The 18,592-nt window shown below is 36.0% G+C and overlaps 1 protein-coding gene across 2 annotated transcripts in view; it reads right to left on the bottom strand.

Annotated features, from left to right (window-relative positions):
• The window catches only part of LOC128864957 (ATP-binding cassette sub-family G member 1), a 128,250-nt gene that overhangs the window by 84,029 nt on the left and 25,629 nt on the right, over positions 1-18,592 (bottom strand). For both annotated transcript variants that reach the window (XM_054104768.1, XM_054104769.1), the window contains one exon: positions 11,242-12,204. In XM_054104768.1, the coding sequence (XP_053960743.1) occupies positions 11,242-11,681 (440 nt within the window). In that variant the 5' untranslated portion in view covers positions 11,682-12,204. The remainder of the gene's footprint in view (positions 1-11,241; positions 12,205-18,592) is intronic.

An 18,592-nucleotide genomic window follows, 5' to 3' on the forward strand; every position in this document is an offset into this window, starting at 1 on the left:
TCTTTACCGGTTTTTTAATGTTTAATTTCAAGCTAAGTTTGGAGTCCAGAATTACCCTAAGTACTTTGGACTGGTTGAAAGTGAGAGAGTAAAAATTCGTACCTTACATCTGGTCGTAATTTTCAATGAATATTAATACAATTTTCCACCCCTAAGTCTATTAACGCCCGTTGCATAGCATCAGTGCTAACGTTATTAAATGCGCCTTCTATGTCAAGAAAATCTGTCATGGTGTACTGTTTGCTTACTAGAGACCCCTCTATTGTTCGGATTAGCTCATGAAGCGCTGTCTCCGTCGATTTGCCTTTGAGGTAAGCATGTTGTGCAATTGATATACTAGAGCTCTCCAGCGAGCTTCTAATGTGTATGTCTAAAAGCCGTTCAAATGTTTTTAAAAGGAGGGACGATTGACTAATTGGCCTAAAGTCCTTCGCTGATTCATGCCCCCCTCTGCCTACCTTTGGTGTGAAGACGACTCTAACAGGTTTCCGGCTATTAGGAATATAACCTAGGTTTAGGCACGCTTTGAAAATTTCCATTAGCCATGGTAGAATCGATACGACGTAATAAATTTCCACTCTATTAAGCATGACCTTATGTTCCACAGGGAACTCTAGGAAATTATGAAGTGTGGTTTTAGCAGTAATTTTAAATTTTCACCAAGTTACAAAAAACAAATTTTTATTTGTGACAAAAGGATATCGTAAAATATCGAAAAAATCGTAAGGCCAACTAAATTTCTTATATTTTTATTATCAGTTTAGGGCTAACAATTTATGTTTTTAAAATGTAAACTTTTAATGATAGTTAAATGTTTTAAAAATATTCAGAAATAAGCACACATTTCACGAAGCTTGAATTAATTATTAAATCTAGTAAAATCTATGGAACGATAAAAGTATAAGACCTATGTTATTATTTATAAAATAAACAAATGTAATTTTTGAGGTTAGTTTATAATTTGGGGCTTAGTAATTTGTGTTGGATCCTTCTTAGATTATAACTTTTTGAAATCCTCGAAGCGGCGACGTGGTTAAGTTTTTCATAATATTTTGATAAATTTTTGACTATCCGACAATAATCGCACTTCTAAGGTTCTTACCGCTATCAAACTGTCTTCCATTTTTAAAAACTGATTGCGAAAGTATTGCTCTTACATTTTTCATTGGATTGAGATCAAGGCTACAGTCAGCCCATTCTAAAATTTGTATTTTTTTCGCTGCCAAAAATTCTTTTGTTACTTTGGAAGCATGAACGGCTACGTTGCCATGTTGAAAATTTCATACCTCATCAAAATTATCATCAGAAAAAGTAATAGGTATTTTGTCTAGAAGTTCTATATACTTGACGCTATTGACATTTTTGTAGATATGAAACATATAGGCATTTTGCCTTTGACACTAATGGCGGCCCAAACCATGACAGATATCTCTCAGAAATTAGAACCCATTCTCTCCTTCTTTTTCATCCGTTTGACATGCCAATACATTTGGTATTCATCTGATGTGTTCAGATTGAATTTTTTTGCATCGGAAAAAATTACTCTTTCGCATTAATCTTCCCGAAATTGGTACTTTTCCGCAACTGCAAATCCAGTCTGTTTACGTCACGCGGTTAACTAAGGTTTAGGTACTCGTTTTACATATTCCAGACTAAATTCCGCTTGCACAGTAGAATAAATTTAGATTTTTGAAGATTGCGGGCAAACACTTACATTGACGACGTTTGAGGCACTCAATTTTTCTGATGAATATTTTTGTGGAATATTTTAGTTCTCTTTTTCTTTAAAAGGACTTTTGAAACTTTTCTTAAAAAGTGGGTCGAATTCACCTGTAAAACCGTGAATTAGTGGGTTAAGATGTTATACAAAAACTGTGGTCAAACTCAGAAAATGAGTCCGGCAAACACTGTTTTCGCATTTTCACGGATGGCTTCAGGACCGATCACGGCTCCGGCTCTGGAGTCTACGTGGAATCCAGCGGGGCAAAACTGGAATGCATGCATTTGTGTTTCAAGCGGAGGTGTATGCAGTTCAAGACGCGATGAACTTTGTTGTAGGTAGAGAGGCAGATCTATATGTGCCTGCGCTCATGGCCTTAGAAAGCCTCCCAACCACTTCAAAGGTAGTCGAGTTCTGTAAATCCAGACTGAACTATGTCGGTAGACATAATAGCCTGCTGCTAACATGGGTCCCGGGACACGTGGGTATTGCGGGAAATGAGATCTCTGACTCTTTAGCCAGACTGGGCTCTGAGGCCAACTTTTTCGGCCCGGAGCCCGTTCCGCCCCTCCCTTCTGCAGCCATCAAACCCATGGTTAGCAAACGGGTTACTCTACCCCACAAGTGAGCTTGGCAGATTGAGAGAGGCTGCAGCTGTCGCAATTCCTCCTGCTACTAAGCAGAGGGAACTGTAGGAGGCTGGTTGGACTAATGGCGGACCATTTTCTATGGGCAAAGCACATGGAAAAGGTAGGCATCTCAGACAGTGCACTCTTTCCAGCATGTAGAGAGGAGGATGATACGGCGGACCACTTTTTGTGCGTCTGCCCGGCTTTCGCTCGAATCAGGCTTGAGGTCTTTGGTACTGATGTGTTAAGAAGGGACCATCGTGGCTCCTTGGCACCACAAGATCTACTCAGATTTCTCCGAAGGTCGAGTAGGTTTAAAGAAAATTGAAAAGGGAACCCGAGTGCAGTACAATGCATTTAATTGTGTCTGAGTGCTGTACTTGCTAGTCAGTGCTGACAAAAAAAAAAATTACTTTGTTCTACAAAAGTATTCTGCTGATTATTATATTTCAGGATTTCATGGTTGATTTTCTGTTCATTGTAATTTGAGTTGCTCTCCTCATTTAATTATTGTAGATTTCTATCAAATCGTCTCGACCGAGGGATGTAGCTATAAGCTACCTCTAATACAGTGACAATATATCAAAGTTTCTATACTAATTTTGTTTGAAACTAGCGTACATTTATATTTAAGCTTCAAAAGTAAAAATTAAATTGAAAAGTATAAGTGGCCACCCAGCTCAATCAGTGAATAAATTCGAGTGAAAAGATACATACATACATATTTTTGGATACCAGTGTATTAATACATTTTTACAAACAAACAAAACACACAAAAAAAAAACAGAAAATGCGTTCATAAATCATAACTGTATTCGTATAAATTTATTAGGGTGCATACACACATACATACATATATACATATATAAGCACACATTAAAATGACTTCAGAAAAACTTTTAGCTAAGGAATGCCTTTACATGTGACTATTTTTAGCAAATCACACACCTAAAAATGTCTACCAATTTTTCATATTTCTGCCATTCCCTCCTTTCTTCATATTTCTTCTTCTTCTATTTCAGTAATTTCAGCTGAATACTGCAAAGCCTTCTCGTTCACCCACTTGACTTTCGAACTTTAGATGAACTAAACCAGTGGAAAGTTATGCACACATGCACACATATATATAAATATATATATTATATGTACATATGTATAACTGATAGACATACGAGTATATGTACGTACATACCCGTACTGTAGAAAATTGTCGAGTTATTGAGTTCCTTCTTGCTGATAAATTTTGAGAAAGCACCCCTGTGCTGCACCATAAAGTGTGCTTTTACAAGGTGCTATAAATCCGATTTGGTCTAATCTTTTAATCAAATTTAAGTTGTGAAAAAATTTATATATTATTGCATATTCGAGTTTGCTACATTTTTTCACGTGGCGGCTTAATGATCAAATAACCAGCATATCAGCAAAAAGCGAAGGTTCGAGAGCGATATCAGCAATGGATTGCTATTCTTCTTTGTATTGGCACAGTAACTGCCTAAACGAGCCGAGTTAAAGAAAGCGCGGTTATGAGTATGTTTGTGCTGCTACAACAACAACAACGAAACGAATTTTGCTACTACTTCTTAACTTTTATTTTTATTATTCTTATTTAGGTATTAAAACGAAATTTACAGAGCACGCAGTAGAAAAAGTATCGATATCGATCATCTGAAACTGTTGTAAAAGGCCGATATTCAACCAAAAAAAAAAAAATAAAGGTTGCATGATCAGGGTTGGGAATAGGGCACTAACTAATTAAGGGGTTAGGGGTAGTCAGAATTTTCAAAACATTGGACTAAATTTCTTTTGTTTTTACATTTTCTTTAAGTATAATATCTGAAAAATATTGTTTGAAGTGAATCCGACAAATACTTTTCGAGTTATTCAACTATTAACAAAGGGCGCTCGGGCGCTTCGGATATCGATAACAAAACTTTAAATGCGTTTTTCTCAAAACTGCTTGGTAGCTTTTAATAAAATGTATACTGCTTTTGAAAAACATAAAAAACTCGTGCCTGATCGAAGAATTTTTTTTTTTTCAAAAATTTCGATTTTTTTTAAACAAAAATTCTGAATAATATTTCCTGACGTAGTAATTTTTAAAAAAACAAATCTTCGACCGGGCATAAGATTATCTATTAATTAAACTTATTTTTGTTGTCCCTTTGACTTTAGATGAATCTCCAAGGACTTGTGATGATCACCGCCAGGGACTTCTGGAGAAACGGGCTCCACTCAAACAGCGATAACTTTTACAATTATTAATTTTCTTTTAAGTTTTACTAAAGTCAAGTCGAAATATGATGTATCAATGCTATTTTTTTATTTTTGTAAAATAAAGCAATTGACTAGCAACAAAAAAAATTATTGAAAATCATAATTTTTACGGGCCTCTGACTACTCCTAACCTTAATGCAATTAGCGGATAGTTACCAGGTAGATACTTATGAAATGAGACTTTCAGCTATTAGTCCATAGATGTCGCTAGGAATATTTTTAAACCTTCCCCAAAGTCTTGTTTTTTCGTCTTTTTTGCATTGAATCGTTACGGGTGATGAAAAATGGGTGTATTTCTCCAATCTCAAGCGTAAACGATCGTTTCGGCTGCAAGGCAATGCTGTGTGTTTTCTGGGATCAGCGTGGTATGATTTGGTACGAGCTATTAAAACCAGGTGAAACAGTTGACGGTGCACGCTACCAAAGACAATTGACCGATTTGAACAGCGCTATACACCGAAAACGCCCAGAATATGCCGATCGGCGTTACAAAGTAATTTTTCTTGATGATTTTCTTGATGACAATGCACCGCCACATCGAACAAGAGCGATTCGGGAATTGGTGGAGACGTACGATTGAGAACCGCTGGTGACTTGGCGCCTTCCGATTATCATTTGTTTGCATCGATGGGCCACGCACTTTCCGAGCAGCGCTTCAATTCTCACGAAGAAGCCAAAAAATGGCTCGATGATTGGTTTGCGACCAAAGACGGCCAACTTTTTTTGGCGCGGCATCCACAAATTACCTGAGAGATGGAAAAACTGTGTAGCTAGCGATGGCTATTATTTTGAAGATTGAATTTGTAACCATTTTTGTTAATAAACATTTAAAATTGAAAAAAAATGTCTCATTTCATAGGTATCTACCTGGTAAAAGAAAGCTGAAGATTTAATGATACTGAAACCCTTATTTTGAAGCCATTAAAAAATGCCCCATCCTGCTAGACGTTATGCAGGGCATGAGGGCGCAAACTCGTCCAAAAATGTGTTTTTGTTTTGGTTTTACACTACAATCGAGCGTCGACTTCAACCTATTCAGCTGATGTTGCTCCGGTTCACATTTTTCCTTTTTTCAGAACTCTAATTACCAATTCGTAGTTTTGAGTCGACAGAAGATGTGCTAGAAAATATTCAATAGTGAAAACATTCCCACCTTTTTTATGGCAAACTACGCAAACATTTTATGAAATTCAATAATTCGAAAAATAGAGGAAAAGTATCAGGTGCCCCTTTAATCAAAGAATTATTACAAATTTTGATAGAGAAAATGTGTTCCTCAAAAAAGTGCTTCGACGTTTTCTATTAGAAGGTAACAGCAGTTTTGTTAAATTTTGGAATAATAGGGTTTTGGGTTTCAAGATCAAACATTTTGTTGCGGACGGTGTTGGCTGTTTCGAGCATTAATTATATGAAGTAATAAGATTGGCATAAGACCGCCAGCAAAAAAAAAAAAAACAAAAAAAGATTCAAAAATCACCGTAATTTTCGAGCTGCTTGAAACTTACATTTTATTATGCAATGGGCTACAAAACAACATTCTTTGATTAAAAAGTGTGAAATTTTAACATTTCTTTAATTTGCATATTTTTTTAGTATCGATTTCGTATCGTATTCTGCAAAGAGCTCCCCATCAAACTCAAATTCAGGTTACCGGATCACTGCAGTGTGTTCCAAGCAGAGGTGGCCGCAATCTAAGAAGCAGCTGACTGGCTACTTACTTGCGTAGAAACTGTTTAGAAGGTAAATATTTACTCCGATAGCCAAGCAGCGATTAGGGCCCTAGGCTCTATTATGGTGCACTCGAAACTGGTCAGGGAATGCCTGATCTCCCTTTCGATTGCATCAGAACTTTTCGACAAACGGATAATCTGGGTACCTGGTCATAGTGGCATTGCTTGAAACTGCGAAGCCGACGAGCTGGCCAGACAAGGGACCTGTGAGGTAGTGCGCCCGCGAAAGGAGAATCGGGATCCCCTTGACAACCTGCGCTCTACTCCAGGAAGGATGGGCTTTGCACCAATTCAGCGAGCGCTGGGCAAGTACACGAACGTGTAAGGTCACGAAATCCTTCTGGCCACGTTTAGATAGGAGGCGTTCGAGTTATATTCAGAGGATGATAAAATCTCAGCTCTCAAATTTTGTGGGCATCCTCACTGGGCACTGTTCGCGAGGTATACATGCCGTGAGACTCGGAATTCGAGTCCTTTTTGCGTCAGCTGTATGGAGGATGAGGTGGAATCAGCACCTGCTACTTAGCTGCCCGCTCTCGCGGGACTAAGACTTAAGCATCTTGGTTCTGACTTCTTCTCTGCGCCTGCTGGTATAGCTGGTCTTCATATCAAAAATATGATGAACTTCATCAGCAGTATAAAACGGCTAACACAACCACAATTTAGTCACCGTTCATAGTCCATAAATACTCAACCCTCCCCGCCGCTCTCCTTTTCGTCCTTCCGTTTTTTCCTTCACCTCTTCTTCCCTCTTGCAATGGTATCACAAAAGATGAACCAAACTTCTTTCGTCGAAGTGGGCCCACTCTCTGGGTAACCACTACAACATAACCTAACCTAGTATCGTTTTTGTAGGAGAATGAGCTAAATTTTGGTAAACAACTTATTTATATTAAATAAGAAGTACTCCCTGAACTGTAGCTTGAGCGACTCCTGAAATTCGCGTATCTTGAGTGATGTACATATAAAAACGAAAAAATGGAATCTGATCTAGTATCGCTATGGGCCAAAATGGTCTTCGTCTAGAGATCATCTTCAATCGCTACCAAATGAATTAGCCTCTACTCTCATGTCTTAATTACGTGTCCTTTTTAAGGTTGAGCGGAAAACAGCGATTCAGCTTTTCCAAGAATTACCTATAAAATGTTAAATTTGTTTACTAGAAAGGATATTTCATAGGAAATATATCTTTCATACTCAAATCAATGTATCTTTTAAAGGAATTAAAATATTTATAAAAGGTCTTCTATGAATTATACAATAAGTATAAAATAAACAAAAAAAAGTTAATAAATAAAGATAATAAATTTAAAAAAATATAAAAATGTAGATGATCGTAGTGTCCTGGAGAGGCGCGATTGCTTGCTTACAATTTTCGACACTGTTACACTCTGCAGACTAGCGGAGCTTCTCATAAAATGAAAATCAGAGCAACTCAGAAATTGTTTCTCATTGGTTCAGATTTTCTCTACAGTGCAGTAATGTTTTTAAACTTACGGAAATGTGTTTTTATGCAAAATACCACAATACTTGTGGCTAAGTTGAGTATGTGAAACTTTGCGTTGTGCATGCATGGCTGCACAAGCGACTGAAAATGCGTCAGTGGTAAAGGAAGAAAATGCAGCAGTTTGCCACAAATCCACAGAGAATTGCTAAGTGTAATTATAATAAATGTTGGGATCATGGTTATTAGCATGAATGCCTTTGGCAAAGCAGGGGTAGATTTCTGCAGCTGTATGTGCACACAGATGTATTTTTGTATTAGTTGCAATACTCTGAAAGATATTGAAGAAATTGCAATTTTTATTGTAATATTACCATAATCGCTGTCGGTTGCTTTTGCGTATCAGAAAATAATAAGTGTTAGTCAATAACAAGTGGCAACTACTTACTTTACATTGAAAGCTCAAGTTTCAAAAGGCACTCGGTGTGGCACGAGTAAAATGCACTCACTTTGGATGGCCATAAAAGTGTCGTCCACTCAAATGCTGATTGTTTCAATCACTTTAGAATGTACGCAGGAAGGGAAAGGAATTACATATATTTAATGTAAATACTTCAAAATAAATCTCATTCAATAACATTTAATTAACACCAAACGAAATTGGTTGGCGTATCGGAAATTAGCTAACAGAATTCAATTAGTGGGCAAAGGGTAGGGTAAAAAGTCATAGTAGAAGGATGATAATGTTTTGATATAGCAACAGCTGTGTGAGCGATTTGAAAAATCTGTCATTGCCAGTGGATGGTAATCGTACCGAGAACGTTTTCGAATATGAGTGCTATATGTGTCGTTTAATAAAAGCTTAAAGCTTTTAATGATTCAAAATTATTAATTTACGAATTATTGACCCATTAATATTGATTATAAGATTAAGTTCATATCGACAAAAAAATTTGCGACCTCGATGTTGGATTAAGGTATAATTTTGGTTGTAGCTGTTCAAAAATTAAGTCTGTTCGACTTTTGAAACCTTACATGATCTGAGTTCAGGTCAGCGTAAGCCAGGTTGATTTCTATCTTTAATAAATTTGACTGAGTCTTGCCATAAATGCTGTGACAAATTTTACAATGCATGCAGCGAGAAAAAATTCGCAGAAGTTCCTTTATTTTTTCTTTTGTTCTTATACATTTTCTACTCATAAATTATACTCCGTTTCGTGCCAAATTTCGTTTTTTAACAATGGAGTGGGGAGCTATGGAAAATCGCATAGCAGTGATCGGATTACAAAAAGTGGTAAAAGTGCAAGTGAGATTTACGAATTGCTGATAAAACTTAAAATTTCCAGAATGTTTGCTTACCGTACGATCGATCGTTTTTCCGAACGTCTGAAGTGACAGACGAAAAAAGAAGTGGTCGTCCTTGCGTGGTTCGAACCAATGCAGCCATGCAAGCCGTTGGAGAAACGATTCGCGAAAATCCCCATAGAAAGCAGAAAATCATGCCCAGGGAAATGAATGTAACGAAGACGATCCATTTCAAGACTAATTAGAGATTATCGCCACATGAAAGCTTCCGGCACTCAACTGGTCACTTTTTGACAACGCGCTTGAAGAAAATTAGGCTCGACAGATGCAAGTGGTGACACTCGATCAACGGCCATGAAAATATTCTATCCACAGTTGAGAAAATTTTCACTGTTGAAGAAGTTTTATTAATAAGTAATACGACAAAGACTATGCTAAAACTTCTTAAGACGCAAAAAAAGCTTGTTTAACGGGTTCAGCGTGGCCACCATTTAGCCTCCGTAGTGGCTTGGTGGGGAGTGTCGGGTAAAGGCGTTATATCTCTTCATTTCTGTGAAAAGGTGGTTAAGACCGCGGCAAAAGTGTACCAAGAGGATGTCTTAGAAGGCGTGGTGAAGCACTTGAGCAATACTCTCTTCAATGAAGAGCGCTAGATCTTCTAGCACGATTCTGCCCTAGTTCATGAGGCAAAAACCACTCAGCAGTGGCTAAAAAATAATAGTCTATGAAATCAGGAAGAAACCGCTTAAGATTGGCCGTGTGTAAGTCCAGGTTTGAATCCATTGCACTACAGTTTGCGCTCAGAATTGGATAACGTGGCCTGTCAAAGACCTCACAGAAATTTGGAGAGTCTCAAACAATCTTTGGATCGAGCAGCGACGTCAATATGCATGAAAGCCGTGCGTGCTGCAGTAGCTGAATGGCCTAATCGTTTGTGTAAAATGAAATGGTGACCATTTCGAATGAAAATTAAATTTTGTTTTTTAAATTTATATGATTAAATAAAACTAACTTGATTAAAAAAGGATTATAATTTCATAGTTTTAATGAACTTGACTTGTAACAGCACTTATGGCAGGACTAAGTTAATATAAAAAGGCAAATGCAAAACATGAAAAAAATTTCATATATAAAAAACCGCAAAAAAATTAATAAAAAAATATTTAATGACAATAAATCATTAAAAAAAAAAAATTAATTAAAAAAAAATAAAAAAATAGTTTCCAAGAAAAATTTTTTTTAAGTATATTTTTAACTTACAAATGAAACCAAAATTTATAAAAACTTTTAAATTTAAAAATCTGCGGTTCATTTTTGACTTTAAAAACTTCCTCATAAAAGTTTTCGATCTTGAAGAATCTCAAGTATATTATTTTTTTTTTCAAAATTTTTTCACCTTACTTCTTATTATACTTAAGCCTATAAATAAACAAATTTTCAAAACAAAAAAAATTATGAAATGTGATCAATGTGAACCACTTGGTGTGGAATCGCTATATGCTCTCTCCCTGCACACACACACACACAGCTGGATATACCTGAAAATAATCTCTACAAGGCACCTGAACATCAAATAAGTTATTATATAATATTATTATAATCTTCCATTACAAAAGTGCTTAGCAAACTACTTAGTTTTGTTCTAACCAAAGGAAAAAACTGAGTACTTTATATATCTTTTTTTTTCTTAAAACAATTTTATATGCGTAAGTAAAAAACATGTCTACATTACCCTAAAAAGGGTATAATTTTTGTGCTTAGAATATAATTACAGTTGACTAAAACCTGCTCATTCATCTCATCCCCAACTCTTCAAAGCGTAAAATTCTCAGTCTTGTACGGAATCCAACCACATACCGGCAAACATATCTATATATACAAAAATATGTATGCTCATCTAGTAAATAATTGGGTATGTAAAGAGTTTTTCCCTCTTTAAATAAAAACACTAAATCTTGATGCTGCATGAAGGACAGACACATTTAGTTTATGCCTGGAAATAATTAAATAAAAATTGAGTTGCCACACTTCACCCACTCATACGCATTCTTTACGAATGCATGAATAAAACTTTTCTTATCATTCGGTCATTTCTAAATAAAACTGTAAATTGCTGAAAAATACTGTTATGCTACTCACTTATAACTCAGAGCGCCATTCTTCAAGTAGTTGCCAACGATATTTGTATTGTTGCTAAAGGGCAGTAGTGTAAGTTGTTGCTGTGTTGGTGTTTGCTTTTGCTGCGGTGACTGCTGCTGCTGTTGCGGTAGTTGTATTTGTAACGTTGTTGGCGGTGTTAGTTGCGACATTCCTATGCTTAACTGAGTATCTGCATTTAAATTGACATTGGTTGTGGTGGCTACCGCCGCTGTTGTTGCGTTCAGCGCAACTGTGGCTGCATTGGTGGCGCTGGTGGGTGTGGTAGTGGGTGAGACGTATTGCTTCTGGTAGGCAACAGCAGCTGTGGCTAAGCCATTGCCCCCACTTACGCCCACTACCGCAGCTGTTTGTGGCACAATAATCGCACTGTCGGCCAGTTCCTTCAACACCAGCGGCGCATTTAATTTATCTTCATTCATTTTTTATAAGCGAAAATTGTTCTACTAGGCAAGTGGGTAAGATTTTTTTAGTTTGTTAGTTTGTGGCTAAAGTAGTAAATGTTTATGAGGGTGGAAGTTATAGTTGTTGTTGTTTTTTTTTTCTTAATACTACTATGGGATTTGCTATGCTCTTTGGCTATGTTGATTGGAGCGTGCGGCTTCCTCTCTCTACTCCTTCGCTAGTTACCTAGCCAGTTGGGAATATGCGACTGTTTGCATTGTAAGAAGATTTTACATGGCACTAAATGACTTTTATATAGAATATGGTTTATTCAATTTAATTGTGATTTTTTTCGTAGCACAAGTACACTTCAGTTTCCTTGCTGTCCGCAGCACTTTTGTGGAGTAAATCTGATTTGGAGTGCCTGGCGCGCTGCGGAAAGCCGTTTTGCATATCCTACTAAATTTGTTTACGACTTTTTTTAGATTTTATTCAGTTGGCTTAAATTCGCTGCTTTACATAGTTATGAATTACACTTTTCACTATTGAGAAAGTTGAATTCTGAAATAAGAAATAGAAAAGAAAATAATTAGTTTTATGTGGAATGTAGAATATTTGTTATATAAAACTTTGACCGTTTTCGAGTTTACACTAAAAAAAATGTAGCCAGCCGATTCAGTTAAAACTCACAATATAAGTTTGTTTTCAAGCTAATTATATCGGTGGCGCTGGTGGCTGGCGCAGATTTACCTCAAATTCGAAATGTGTTATACATGGGCTGAAAAGTCCCGGGCTTAACACATAGATGACACCTATTTTTCAGTTAGTCTAACCTTAAAAACATAGCTGTTAAAATTTCATGATATTCTATTTATTAGTTCGTGAGTTATTGTGCCAAGAGTGACGCTGGTTTTGTTATTTTTAAAACAATGGATCAAAAAGAATTTCGTGTTTTAATTTTACCCTGCTTCTTGATGGGGAAAAATAGCATTCAAGCAAAGCAATGGCTTGCAAAGTGTTATGAGAGCTCCGCTCCTTCAGAAACAACAATAAAACGAAGGTTTGCTGACTTCAAAAGTGGCCATAGAGACGCCATTGATGCACAACACAGTGCACGTCCAAATGCGGCGGTAATACCAGAAACCATCAAAACAATTCACAAAATCGTTTTGAATGATCGAAAAGTGAAGTTGCGTGAGTTAGCTAACATCGTCAATATATCAAAGGAACGTCTTGGCTTTATAATGTACGACCATTTAACTATGAGAAAGCTCTGTTCAAAGTGGGTGATGCGTTTGCTCACTATTGACCAAAAACAAGAACGTGTTTGGCCATATTTGAGCGTCATGAATTGAACTTCGAATTGCTCCCATATCCCCCGTATTCGCCCACAGCAACTACTGGCTGTTAGCAGGCCTAAGAAAATACTCGCCGGTAAAAAATTTCGTTCGAATGAAGAGGTTTTCGCTGAAACTGAGGCTATTCGATATTTGGAAGCAAAAGAAAAATCGTTCTACAAAAGTGGTATTGAAATGTTAGAGCGGTTCTGGAATGATTGCGGTGTTATTGATGGAAATTACGTTGATGAATTTGAACACAAAAAAACGTAACGGGTGGGCCATATATCGTTTGCTTTTTGAACCACCTATTTTTTGAGAATGGTAAAACAAATGACATGTCAAATGTGTTCATAATTTACTTAAAGGTTTGACATTTACGAATCCAATGCGTTTTCGGTTCACTCAATGGGTAGAAAATCGTTTGACCGAAGATGAGCATTTTTACCGAAAAATCATCTTTTCTGATGAAGCTCATTTTCACATCGGTGGCTAGGTCAATAAACAAAATTGTCAGATTTGGGGCTCAGAAAATCCACACGTTACTGTAGAGAAGTAAATGCATCCACAACGAGTCACTGTTCGGTGCGGTTTTTGGTCTGGCGGCATCATCGGGCCATTTTTTTTCGAAAATGACCGAGGAGTCGCGGTTAGAGTAAATGGCGAGCGTTACCGTGACATGCTCAACGAGCTTTTGTTTCCAAAAATTGAGGAGGATGACATGGACGACATTTGGTTTCAACAGGACGGTGCAACTTGTCACACTGCCGAACTTTTAGCTACCGTTTTTGAAAACCGGATAATCAGCCGAAATTCATTCAAATGCTAAATTTCAGCAAAACACTTTTGTAGAATCGGTAGATTTTATTTTTTTTACAATAATTAAATTTAAAATTAATTTTTTTCAATTAAATTTAAAAATTAATTTTTTTTAATTAAATTTAAGTTTAAAAAAAGATTCTCCTAATAAAAATTCTGTATAACGATTTCACCGTTTACCCATTTACCCAATTTATAGTTTTTGTGAAATTGATGTATTTTTAGCAATCCTTGTGACAACGCTGTTTTTTATTTCGATTTTGATCGAATCATAAATCGATTTTTTTTTCATTTTCGTATTTGACTTCACCTATTAACCCATTTTTGTAAGAGATGACAGATCGACGAAAAAGGAATCTTATTATGAAAAGCTTAATAGTTCTATTATTCAGACTTTCCTCTACCGAGTAGCATAAGCAGCTTACCATATTTGCAAACTATAGAATTTCGATAGAATTAAAAGTGATACCATATTTGAGTATGATGCCCATTTAATCGAAGATAAGGCCCACAAAGAAATATTACTCCTATTCTGTGATTCATACGAATGACCTCAGAAGATATTTTTTAGCTGTGATTCTGTTATCTGGCTTATTCGTTATGCCTACATTATTTTCAATTATTTTCTTATATTTACTATTATTTTTCCATAAATTACTCATTGTGTATTTCCAAGAAGTTGATAAGCAACCCTGGCCACTAATAATTCTACTCATTATGACCACATAAAGTGGCATTAATGGCATTAGCCAAGGTCACAAAATACATTTAAGCGCCAGGCATAGTAGAAGCAGCAAGGGGGAAGATAAAAAGGCAAGAAAGCGTAAAAGAATTTCTCGCAGCCTGGGTTTCATGTATCAGTGTTTTTTTATTTTTATTTTGGTGCCACACAAATGCCGCTTTATCAAGCAAATTAATCATTTATTCCCTAATAAATAAGTTGAAGTGGATTAAGTAAAGAATGCCCGACAGTTATGTCAACACACACTATAACAGATGCTGGGCTATCTCTCATCAATGCCGTGCACAAGAGGAAGGAATTAGGGAAGCATTAGAAAAATTAGCCTTTCGGCTTTAGGTTAGGTAATGTCGAATGTGATATAGTGAATAAATATTAAGTAGAAAATTTAAATATAGTAAATAAATACTAACCATTTCCTTACGTATAAGACACAAAAAAAAAAATGCCATCTTAAGCATAACTCACCCTGTACCTACTGAAGAAAGATATTGAATGGATAGGGGATTAGCGAAAAATATCAAATCATAATTGATAACCCGCAAGAGCTGTTATACGCACATTGCGTAGAAACAAAAACAAAAATATGTGCATGAAATTAATCTCTCTCATTTGTTCACATAACAGCGATTAGAAGCAACGGACGTAGTCGCAAAGGCTTGTGTTTGGTTATCGATAGTTAGTACGGAATGTGTGGGTCAACTGCATTGGCATCAAATTTAGAAAGTGCGATTTTTTCATGCTTCTTTAGAGATAATTGAAGAGTTCCATGCTCATAAAAAAACTTGTAATTTTGTGGCAGAAAACTGCCGGGTTCTTTTTTTATATGAAAAATTCTGTATATCGAAAATTCTTCATTCTACGAGTACAAACCTAATAGTTGACTTTCTGTATGCTAATAAACCACATGCGGCCCTCTCTGAGCTATACTAGTCTGCAGGGTTTATAACCATCCATTATTTATTGGTTGACTGATTATTATTGACTCCAATGCGCCTCCCAGGCAGTGAACTCGTTGCTATTCGTCAGCAAGAGCCCACACTAGCTATTAAGCTAAGCAAAGAAAAACACTGTGGAGATTAATAAATATTTTTTATATGAACTGAAAAGTCACGGGCAAGGAAAACACGAAAACAAAAATCTCCTTTACTTAAGTCAATTCAATCGAATTTTAATTCTAATAAAATATGATATCTTAAACAGCATCTTTCGTTCTTACAAGTGATTCGATAGTCCATTTCACTACTATAAATAAATGGGAAATATCTAAAAGGGGTGAGAGAAAGAGATATCCTGATCGTCAATGGGATTGGTTCAAAGGTTTGGACAATCTTCATTTGCATGGAAAAATAAAATTTAGGTCTTGTGGGTGATTGGGCAAGTCCAAGCACTTAGTCAGGAAACCATTGTTCTACAACCGAATGGATTTCAGTAGAAATAATAGAGAGATAGGAAAGATAAAATGTGGGTGGTTAGACGGAAAACTTAGTTTGAGGTCAATCGTCTACAAATCTCTTGGATTCATTGATGAATCTAAGAGATCCGGAAGAGGAAGTGTATGAACTTTATCCATACTCATTGTATCGCAACTCAATATCCTAAGTCTGATTCTAAAAAACGCCGGACAGCTACAGAAAAATCCTATGCAGTTTTGTCATCCTTTAGACAGGATAGGCATATCGGGCTGTCGACGACCCCATGGCAGCTATACGCTGGCCAAATGCGTTGTGCCGGGTGTTTACACGACCAATACTCTCAGATCCTTTCAGCTGAGTTTCAGAGAAAGGTCGCTATTTTCCTGTTTGGTTTTTTCACAAAGCACTTGTCTATTCTGCACGAGTTCAACCCAGGCCGACGACCTCTATGGATAGACCTCATGAAGTCGTCAATCCATAGTTGAATCGATGCAGAATTGACACCATAGGAAAAGGGCTCAGGGCCTAGTGGCATACTTGCAGAGCTTGCATTAGCCAGTTTATTAGCTAATTCGTTCCTTGTAATACCACAGTGCCCAGGCACCCGAATACGACTAACTTTGATTTGTTTTGCAACACTGTTCAGTTCTGTCTTACATTCACCGACTAACCTCGAAGAGCAGCGTGGGTTAGCAAGGGCTTTCAGTGCAGCTCAAGATGGCACAGACTTCCGTAAGGAATGCCGTGGCCATCTGCCCTGTGGCATAGGAGTACTAAGAGTCTTCGTCTAAATACCATCCAGATCCGCTTCCATCACTGGTTTTGGATCCGTCGGTGCAGAAAATGTGCTGATATCCCGTTAATAGGTTCTCTGGCCTTAAACATCGATCTCTGTATGGGATGAAAAAAATCTTATTTCTTACCGAAGCTAACGAAAGGCACCCGATTGTCCATTGGCATCGAGAACAAACAATTTAAGCTACAAACTAATAGATTCGATACTTAACTACATTCATCCACGTCAATGATTGCCCCTTAATGATGATAATGCAACACCAAAGCAGATTTAAAAATTGAAATTTTTCTATTTAAATGGGAAAGAATGTTGGTAAATCGTGCAAATTTTAAACGTTCTTGACACATTTTGCTTTTCTACTATAGCTGGAAAAGCTCATAAATCACTTATATAATATTATATTTCGTTTTTTCTTCCACTGCCATTTGTTTATCAGCATTTCTGAATGTATGGCCTTTTCCAGCTCAAGTTAAAGCAAAAACAAAACAAAAACAACAACAAATAATAAAAACGCTTCTTGAATGTTTTTCCTACTACTTCTAATCTCATTCCACATACATTTGCCTTTTTACTTTGTCATCGTCGTCGTCGTCGATCATATGGAAGTCGTAATTTCTAGGCCAATTCGCTTAGTGACAAAGTATTTACTACATACGCACATAGAAGTGTGCTTTTTTGCTACATTACAATTAATTTTTATTTATGTATGTATGTAAATATCGAGCTTAAGGTCTAGCTGCTATAGATCCTAATACAATTAGCTTATGAGATTTATGCTATAAGTCAATTTATGTAAATAAATAAATAAATAAATAAATATTACTGACCATAAATATGGTATTCATTTACTTGTATGTATGTATGACTTACTGTATAATATATATGTAAAAATATGTGAAATATTTGACTAAGCAATTTTTATATTCAATTAGCGTTTGGTAGTCATATGCTGCCGCCAAATAAAGCATGTGGAGGAATTAGTATGCCAACAATGAGCTGAAGAAGGGCGGCTTAATCTACGTCATTTATAATAAAAATTTGCTTATACAGATATTTATGTATAGGACTGTATTTGGTGGGTTCCAGGAATTCTGATCACCCTAAATGGGGCAGCTCCTCTCAGCTGAAGTTAAAGATTGTGCCGGTATGTACTCGCGGACAATAGTTGCTAACCTGTCATGAAAAGCCAAATACTCTGAAGACATCAGAGGGCGTGAACTGGTAATTGAGTGACTAGGACGAGAGTGATTATATTTGTTTTAGTTAGAAAGTGATCAAGTAGAGCTGCATGAAAAATAAATATTCTTTTATATGCTTGTTGTTTTAACTGTTTTGTTTTTTAAGTCGCGAAGTAACAGTCGGGTATGGCATACGCGCCTTCCCCGCATTTTTTAAGATTCTTATGGTTAAGAAGGAGCTGCCGTAATAAAGGACAGACAAGTAAAGTTAGACAAGTACAGTTCGGTGTTAAAATAAAACAAAAATAGAGTGGAATACCCTGTCAATTTGTGAATTCTTATCCCGCCATTTAATTGATAGCACAAAAAAAGTGTTTTAAATAGTAATATTTAGTAATTTTATTTTTAGATTTGATATGATTTAAAAAAAAATATAATTCTAAAAATTATAATTTTAAAAAATATAATTTTAAAAAGTATAATTTTAAAAAACTATAATTCTAAAAAATACATATAATTTAAAAAAATATAATTTAAAAAAATATAATTTAAAAAAATGTTATTTTAAAAAATATAATTTTAAAAAATATAATTTTAAAAAGTATTGTATAATTTTTAAAACTATAATTTAGAAAAAATATATAATTTAAAAAGTATAATATAAT

The sequence above is a fragment of the Anastrepha ludens genome, chromosome 5 (genome assembly GCF_028408465.1).
Source record: "Anastrepha ludens isolate Willacy chromosome 5, idAnaLude1.1, whole genome shotgun sequence".
Lineage (NCBI taxonomy): Eukaryota > Metazoa > Arthropoda > Insecta > Diptera > Tephritidae > Anastrepha > Anastrepha ludens.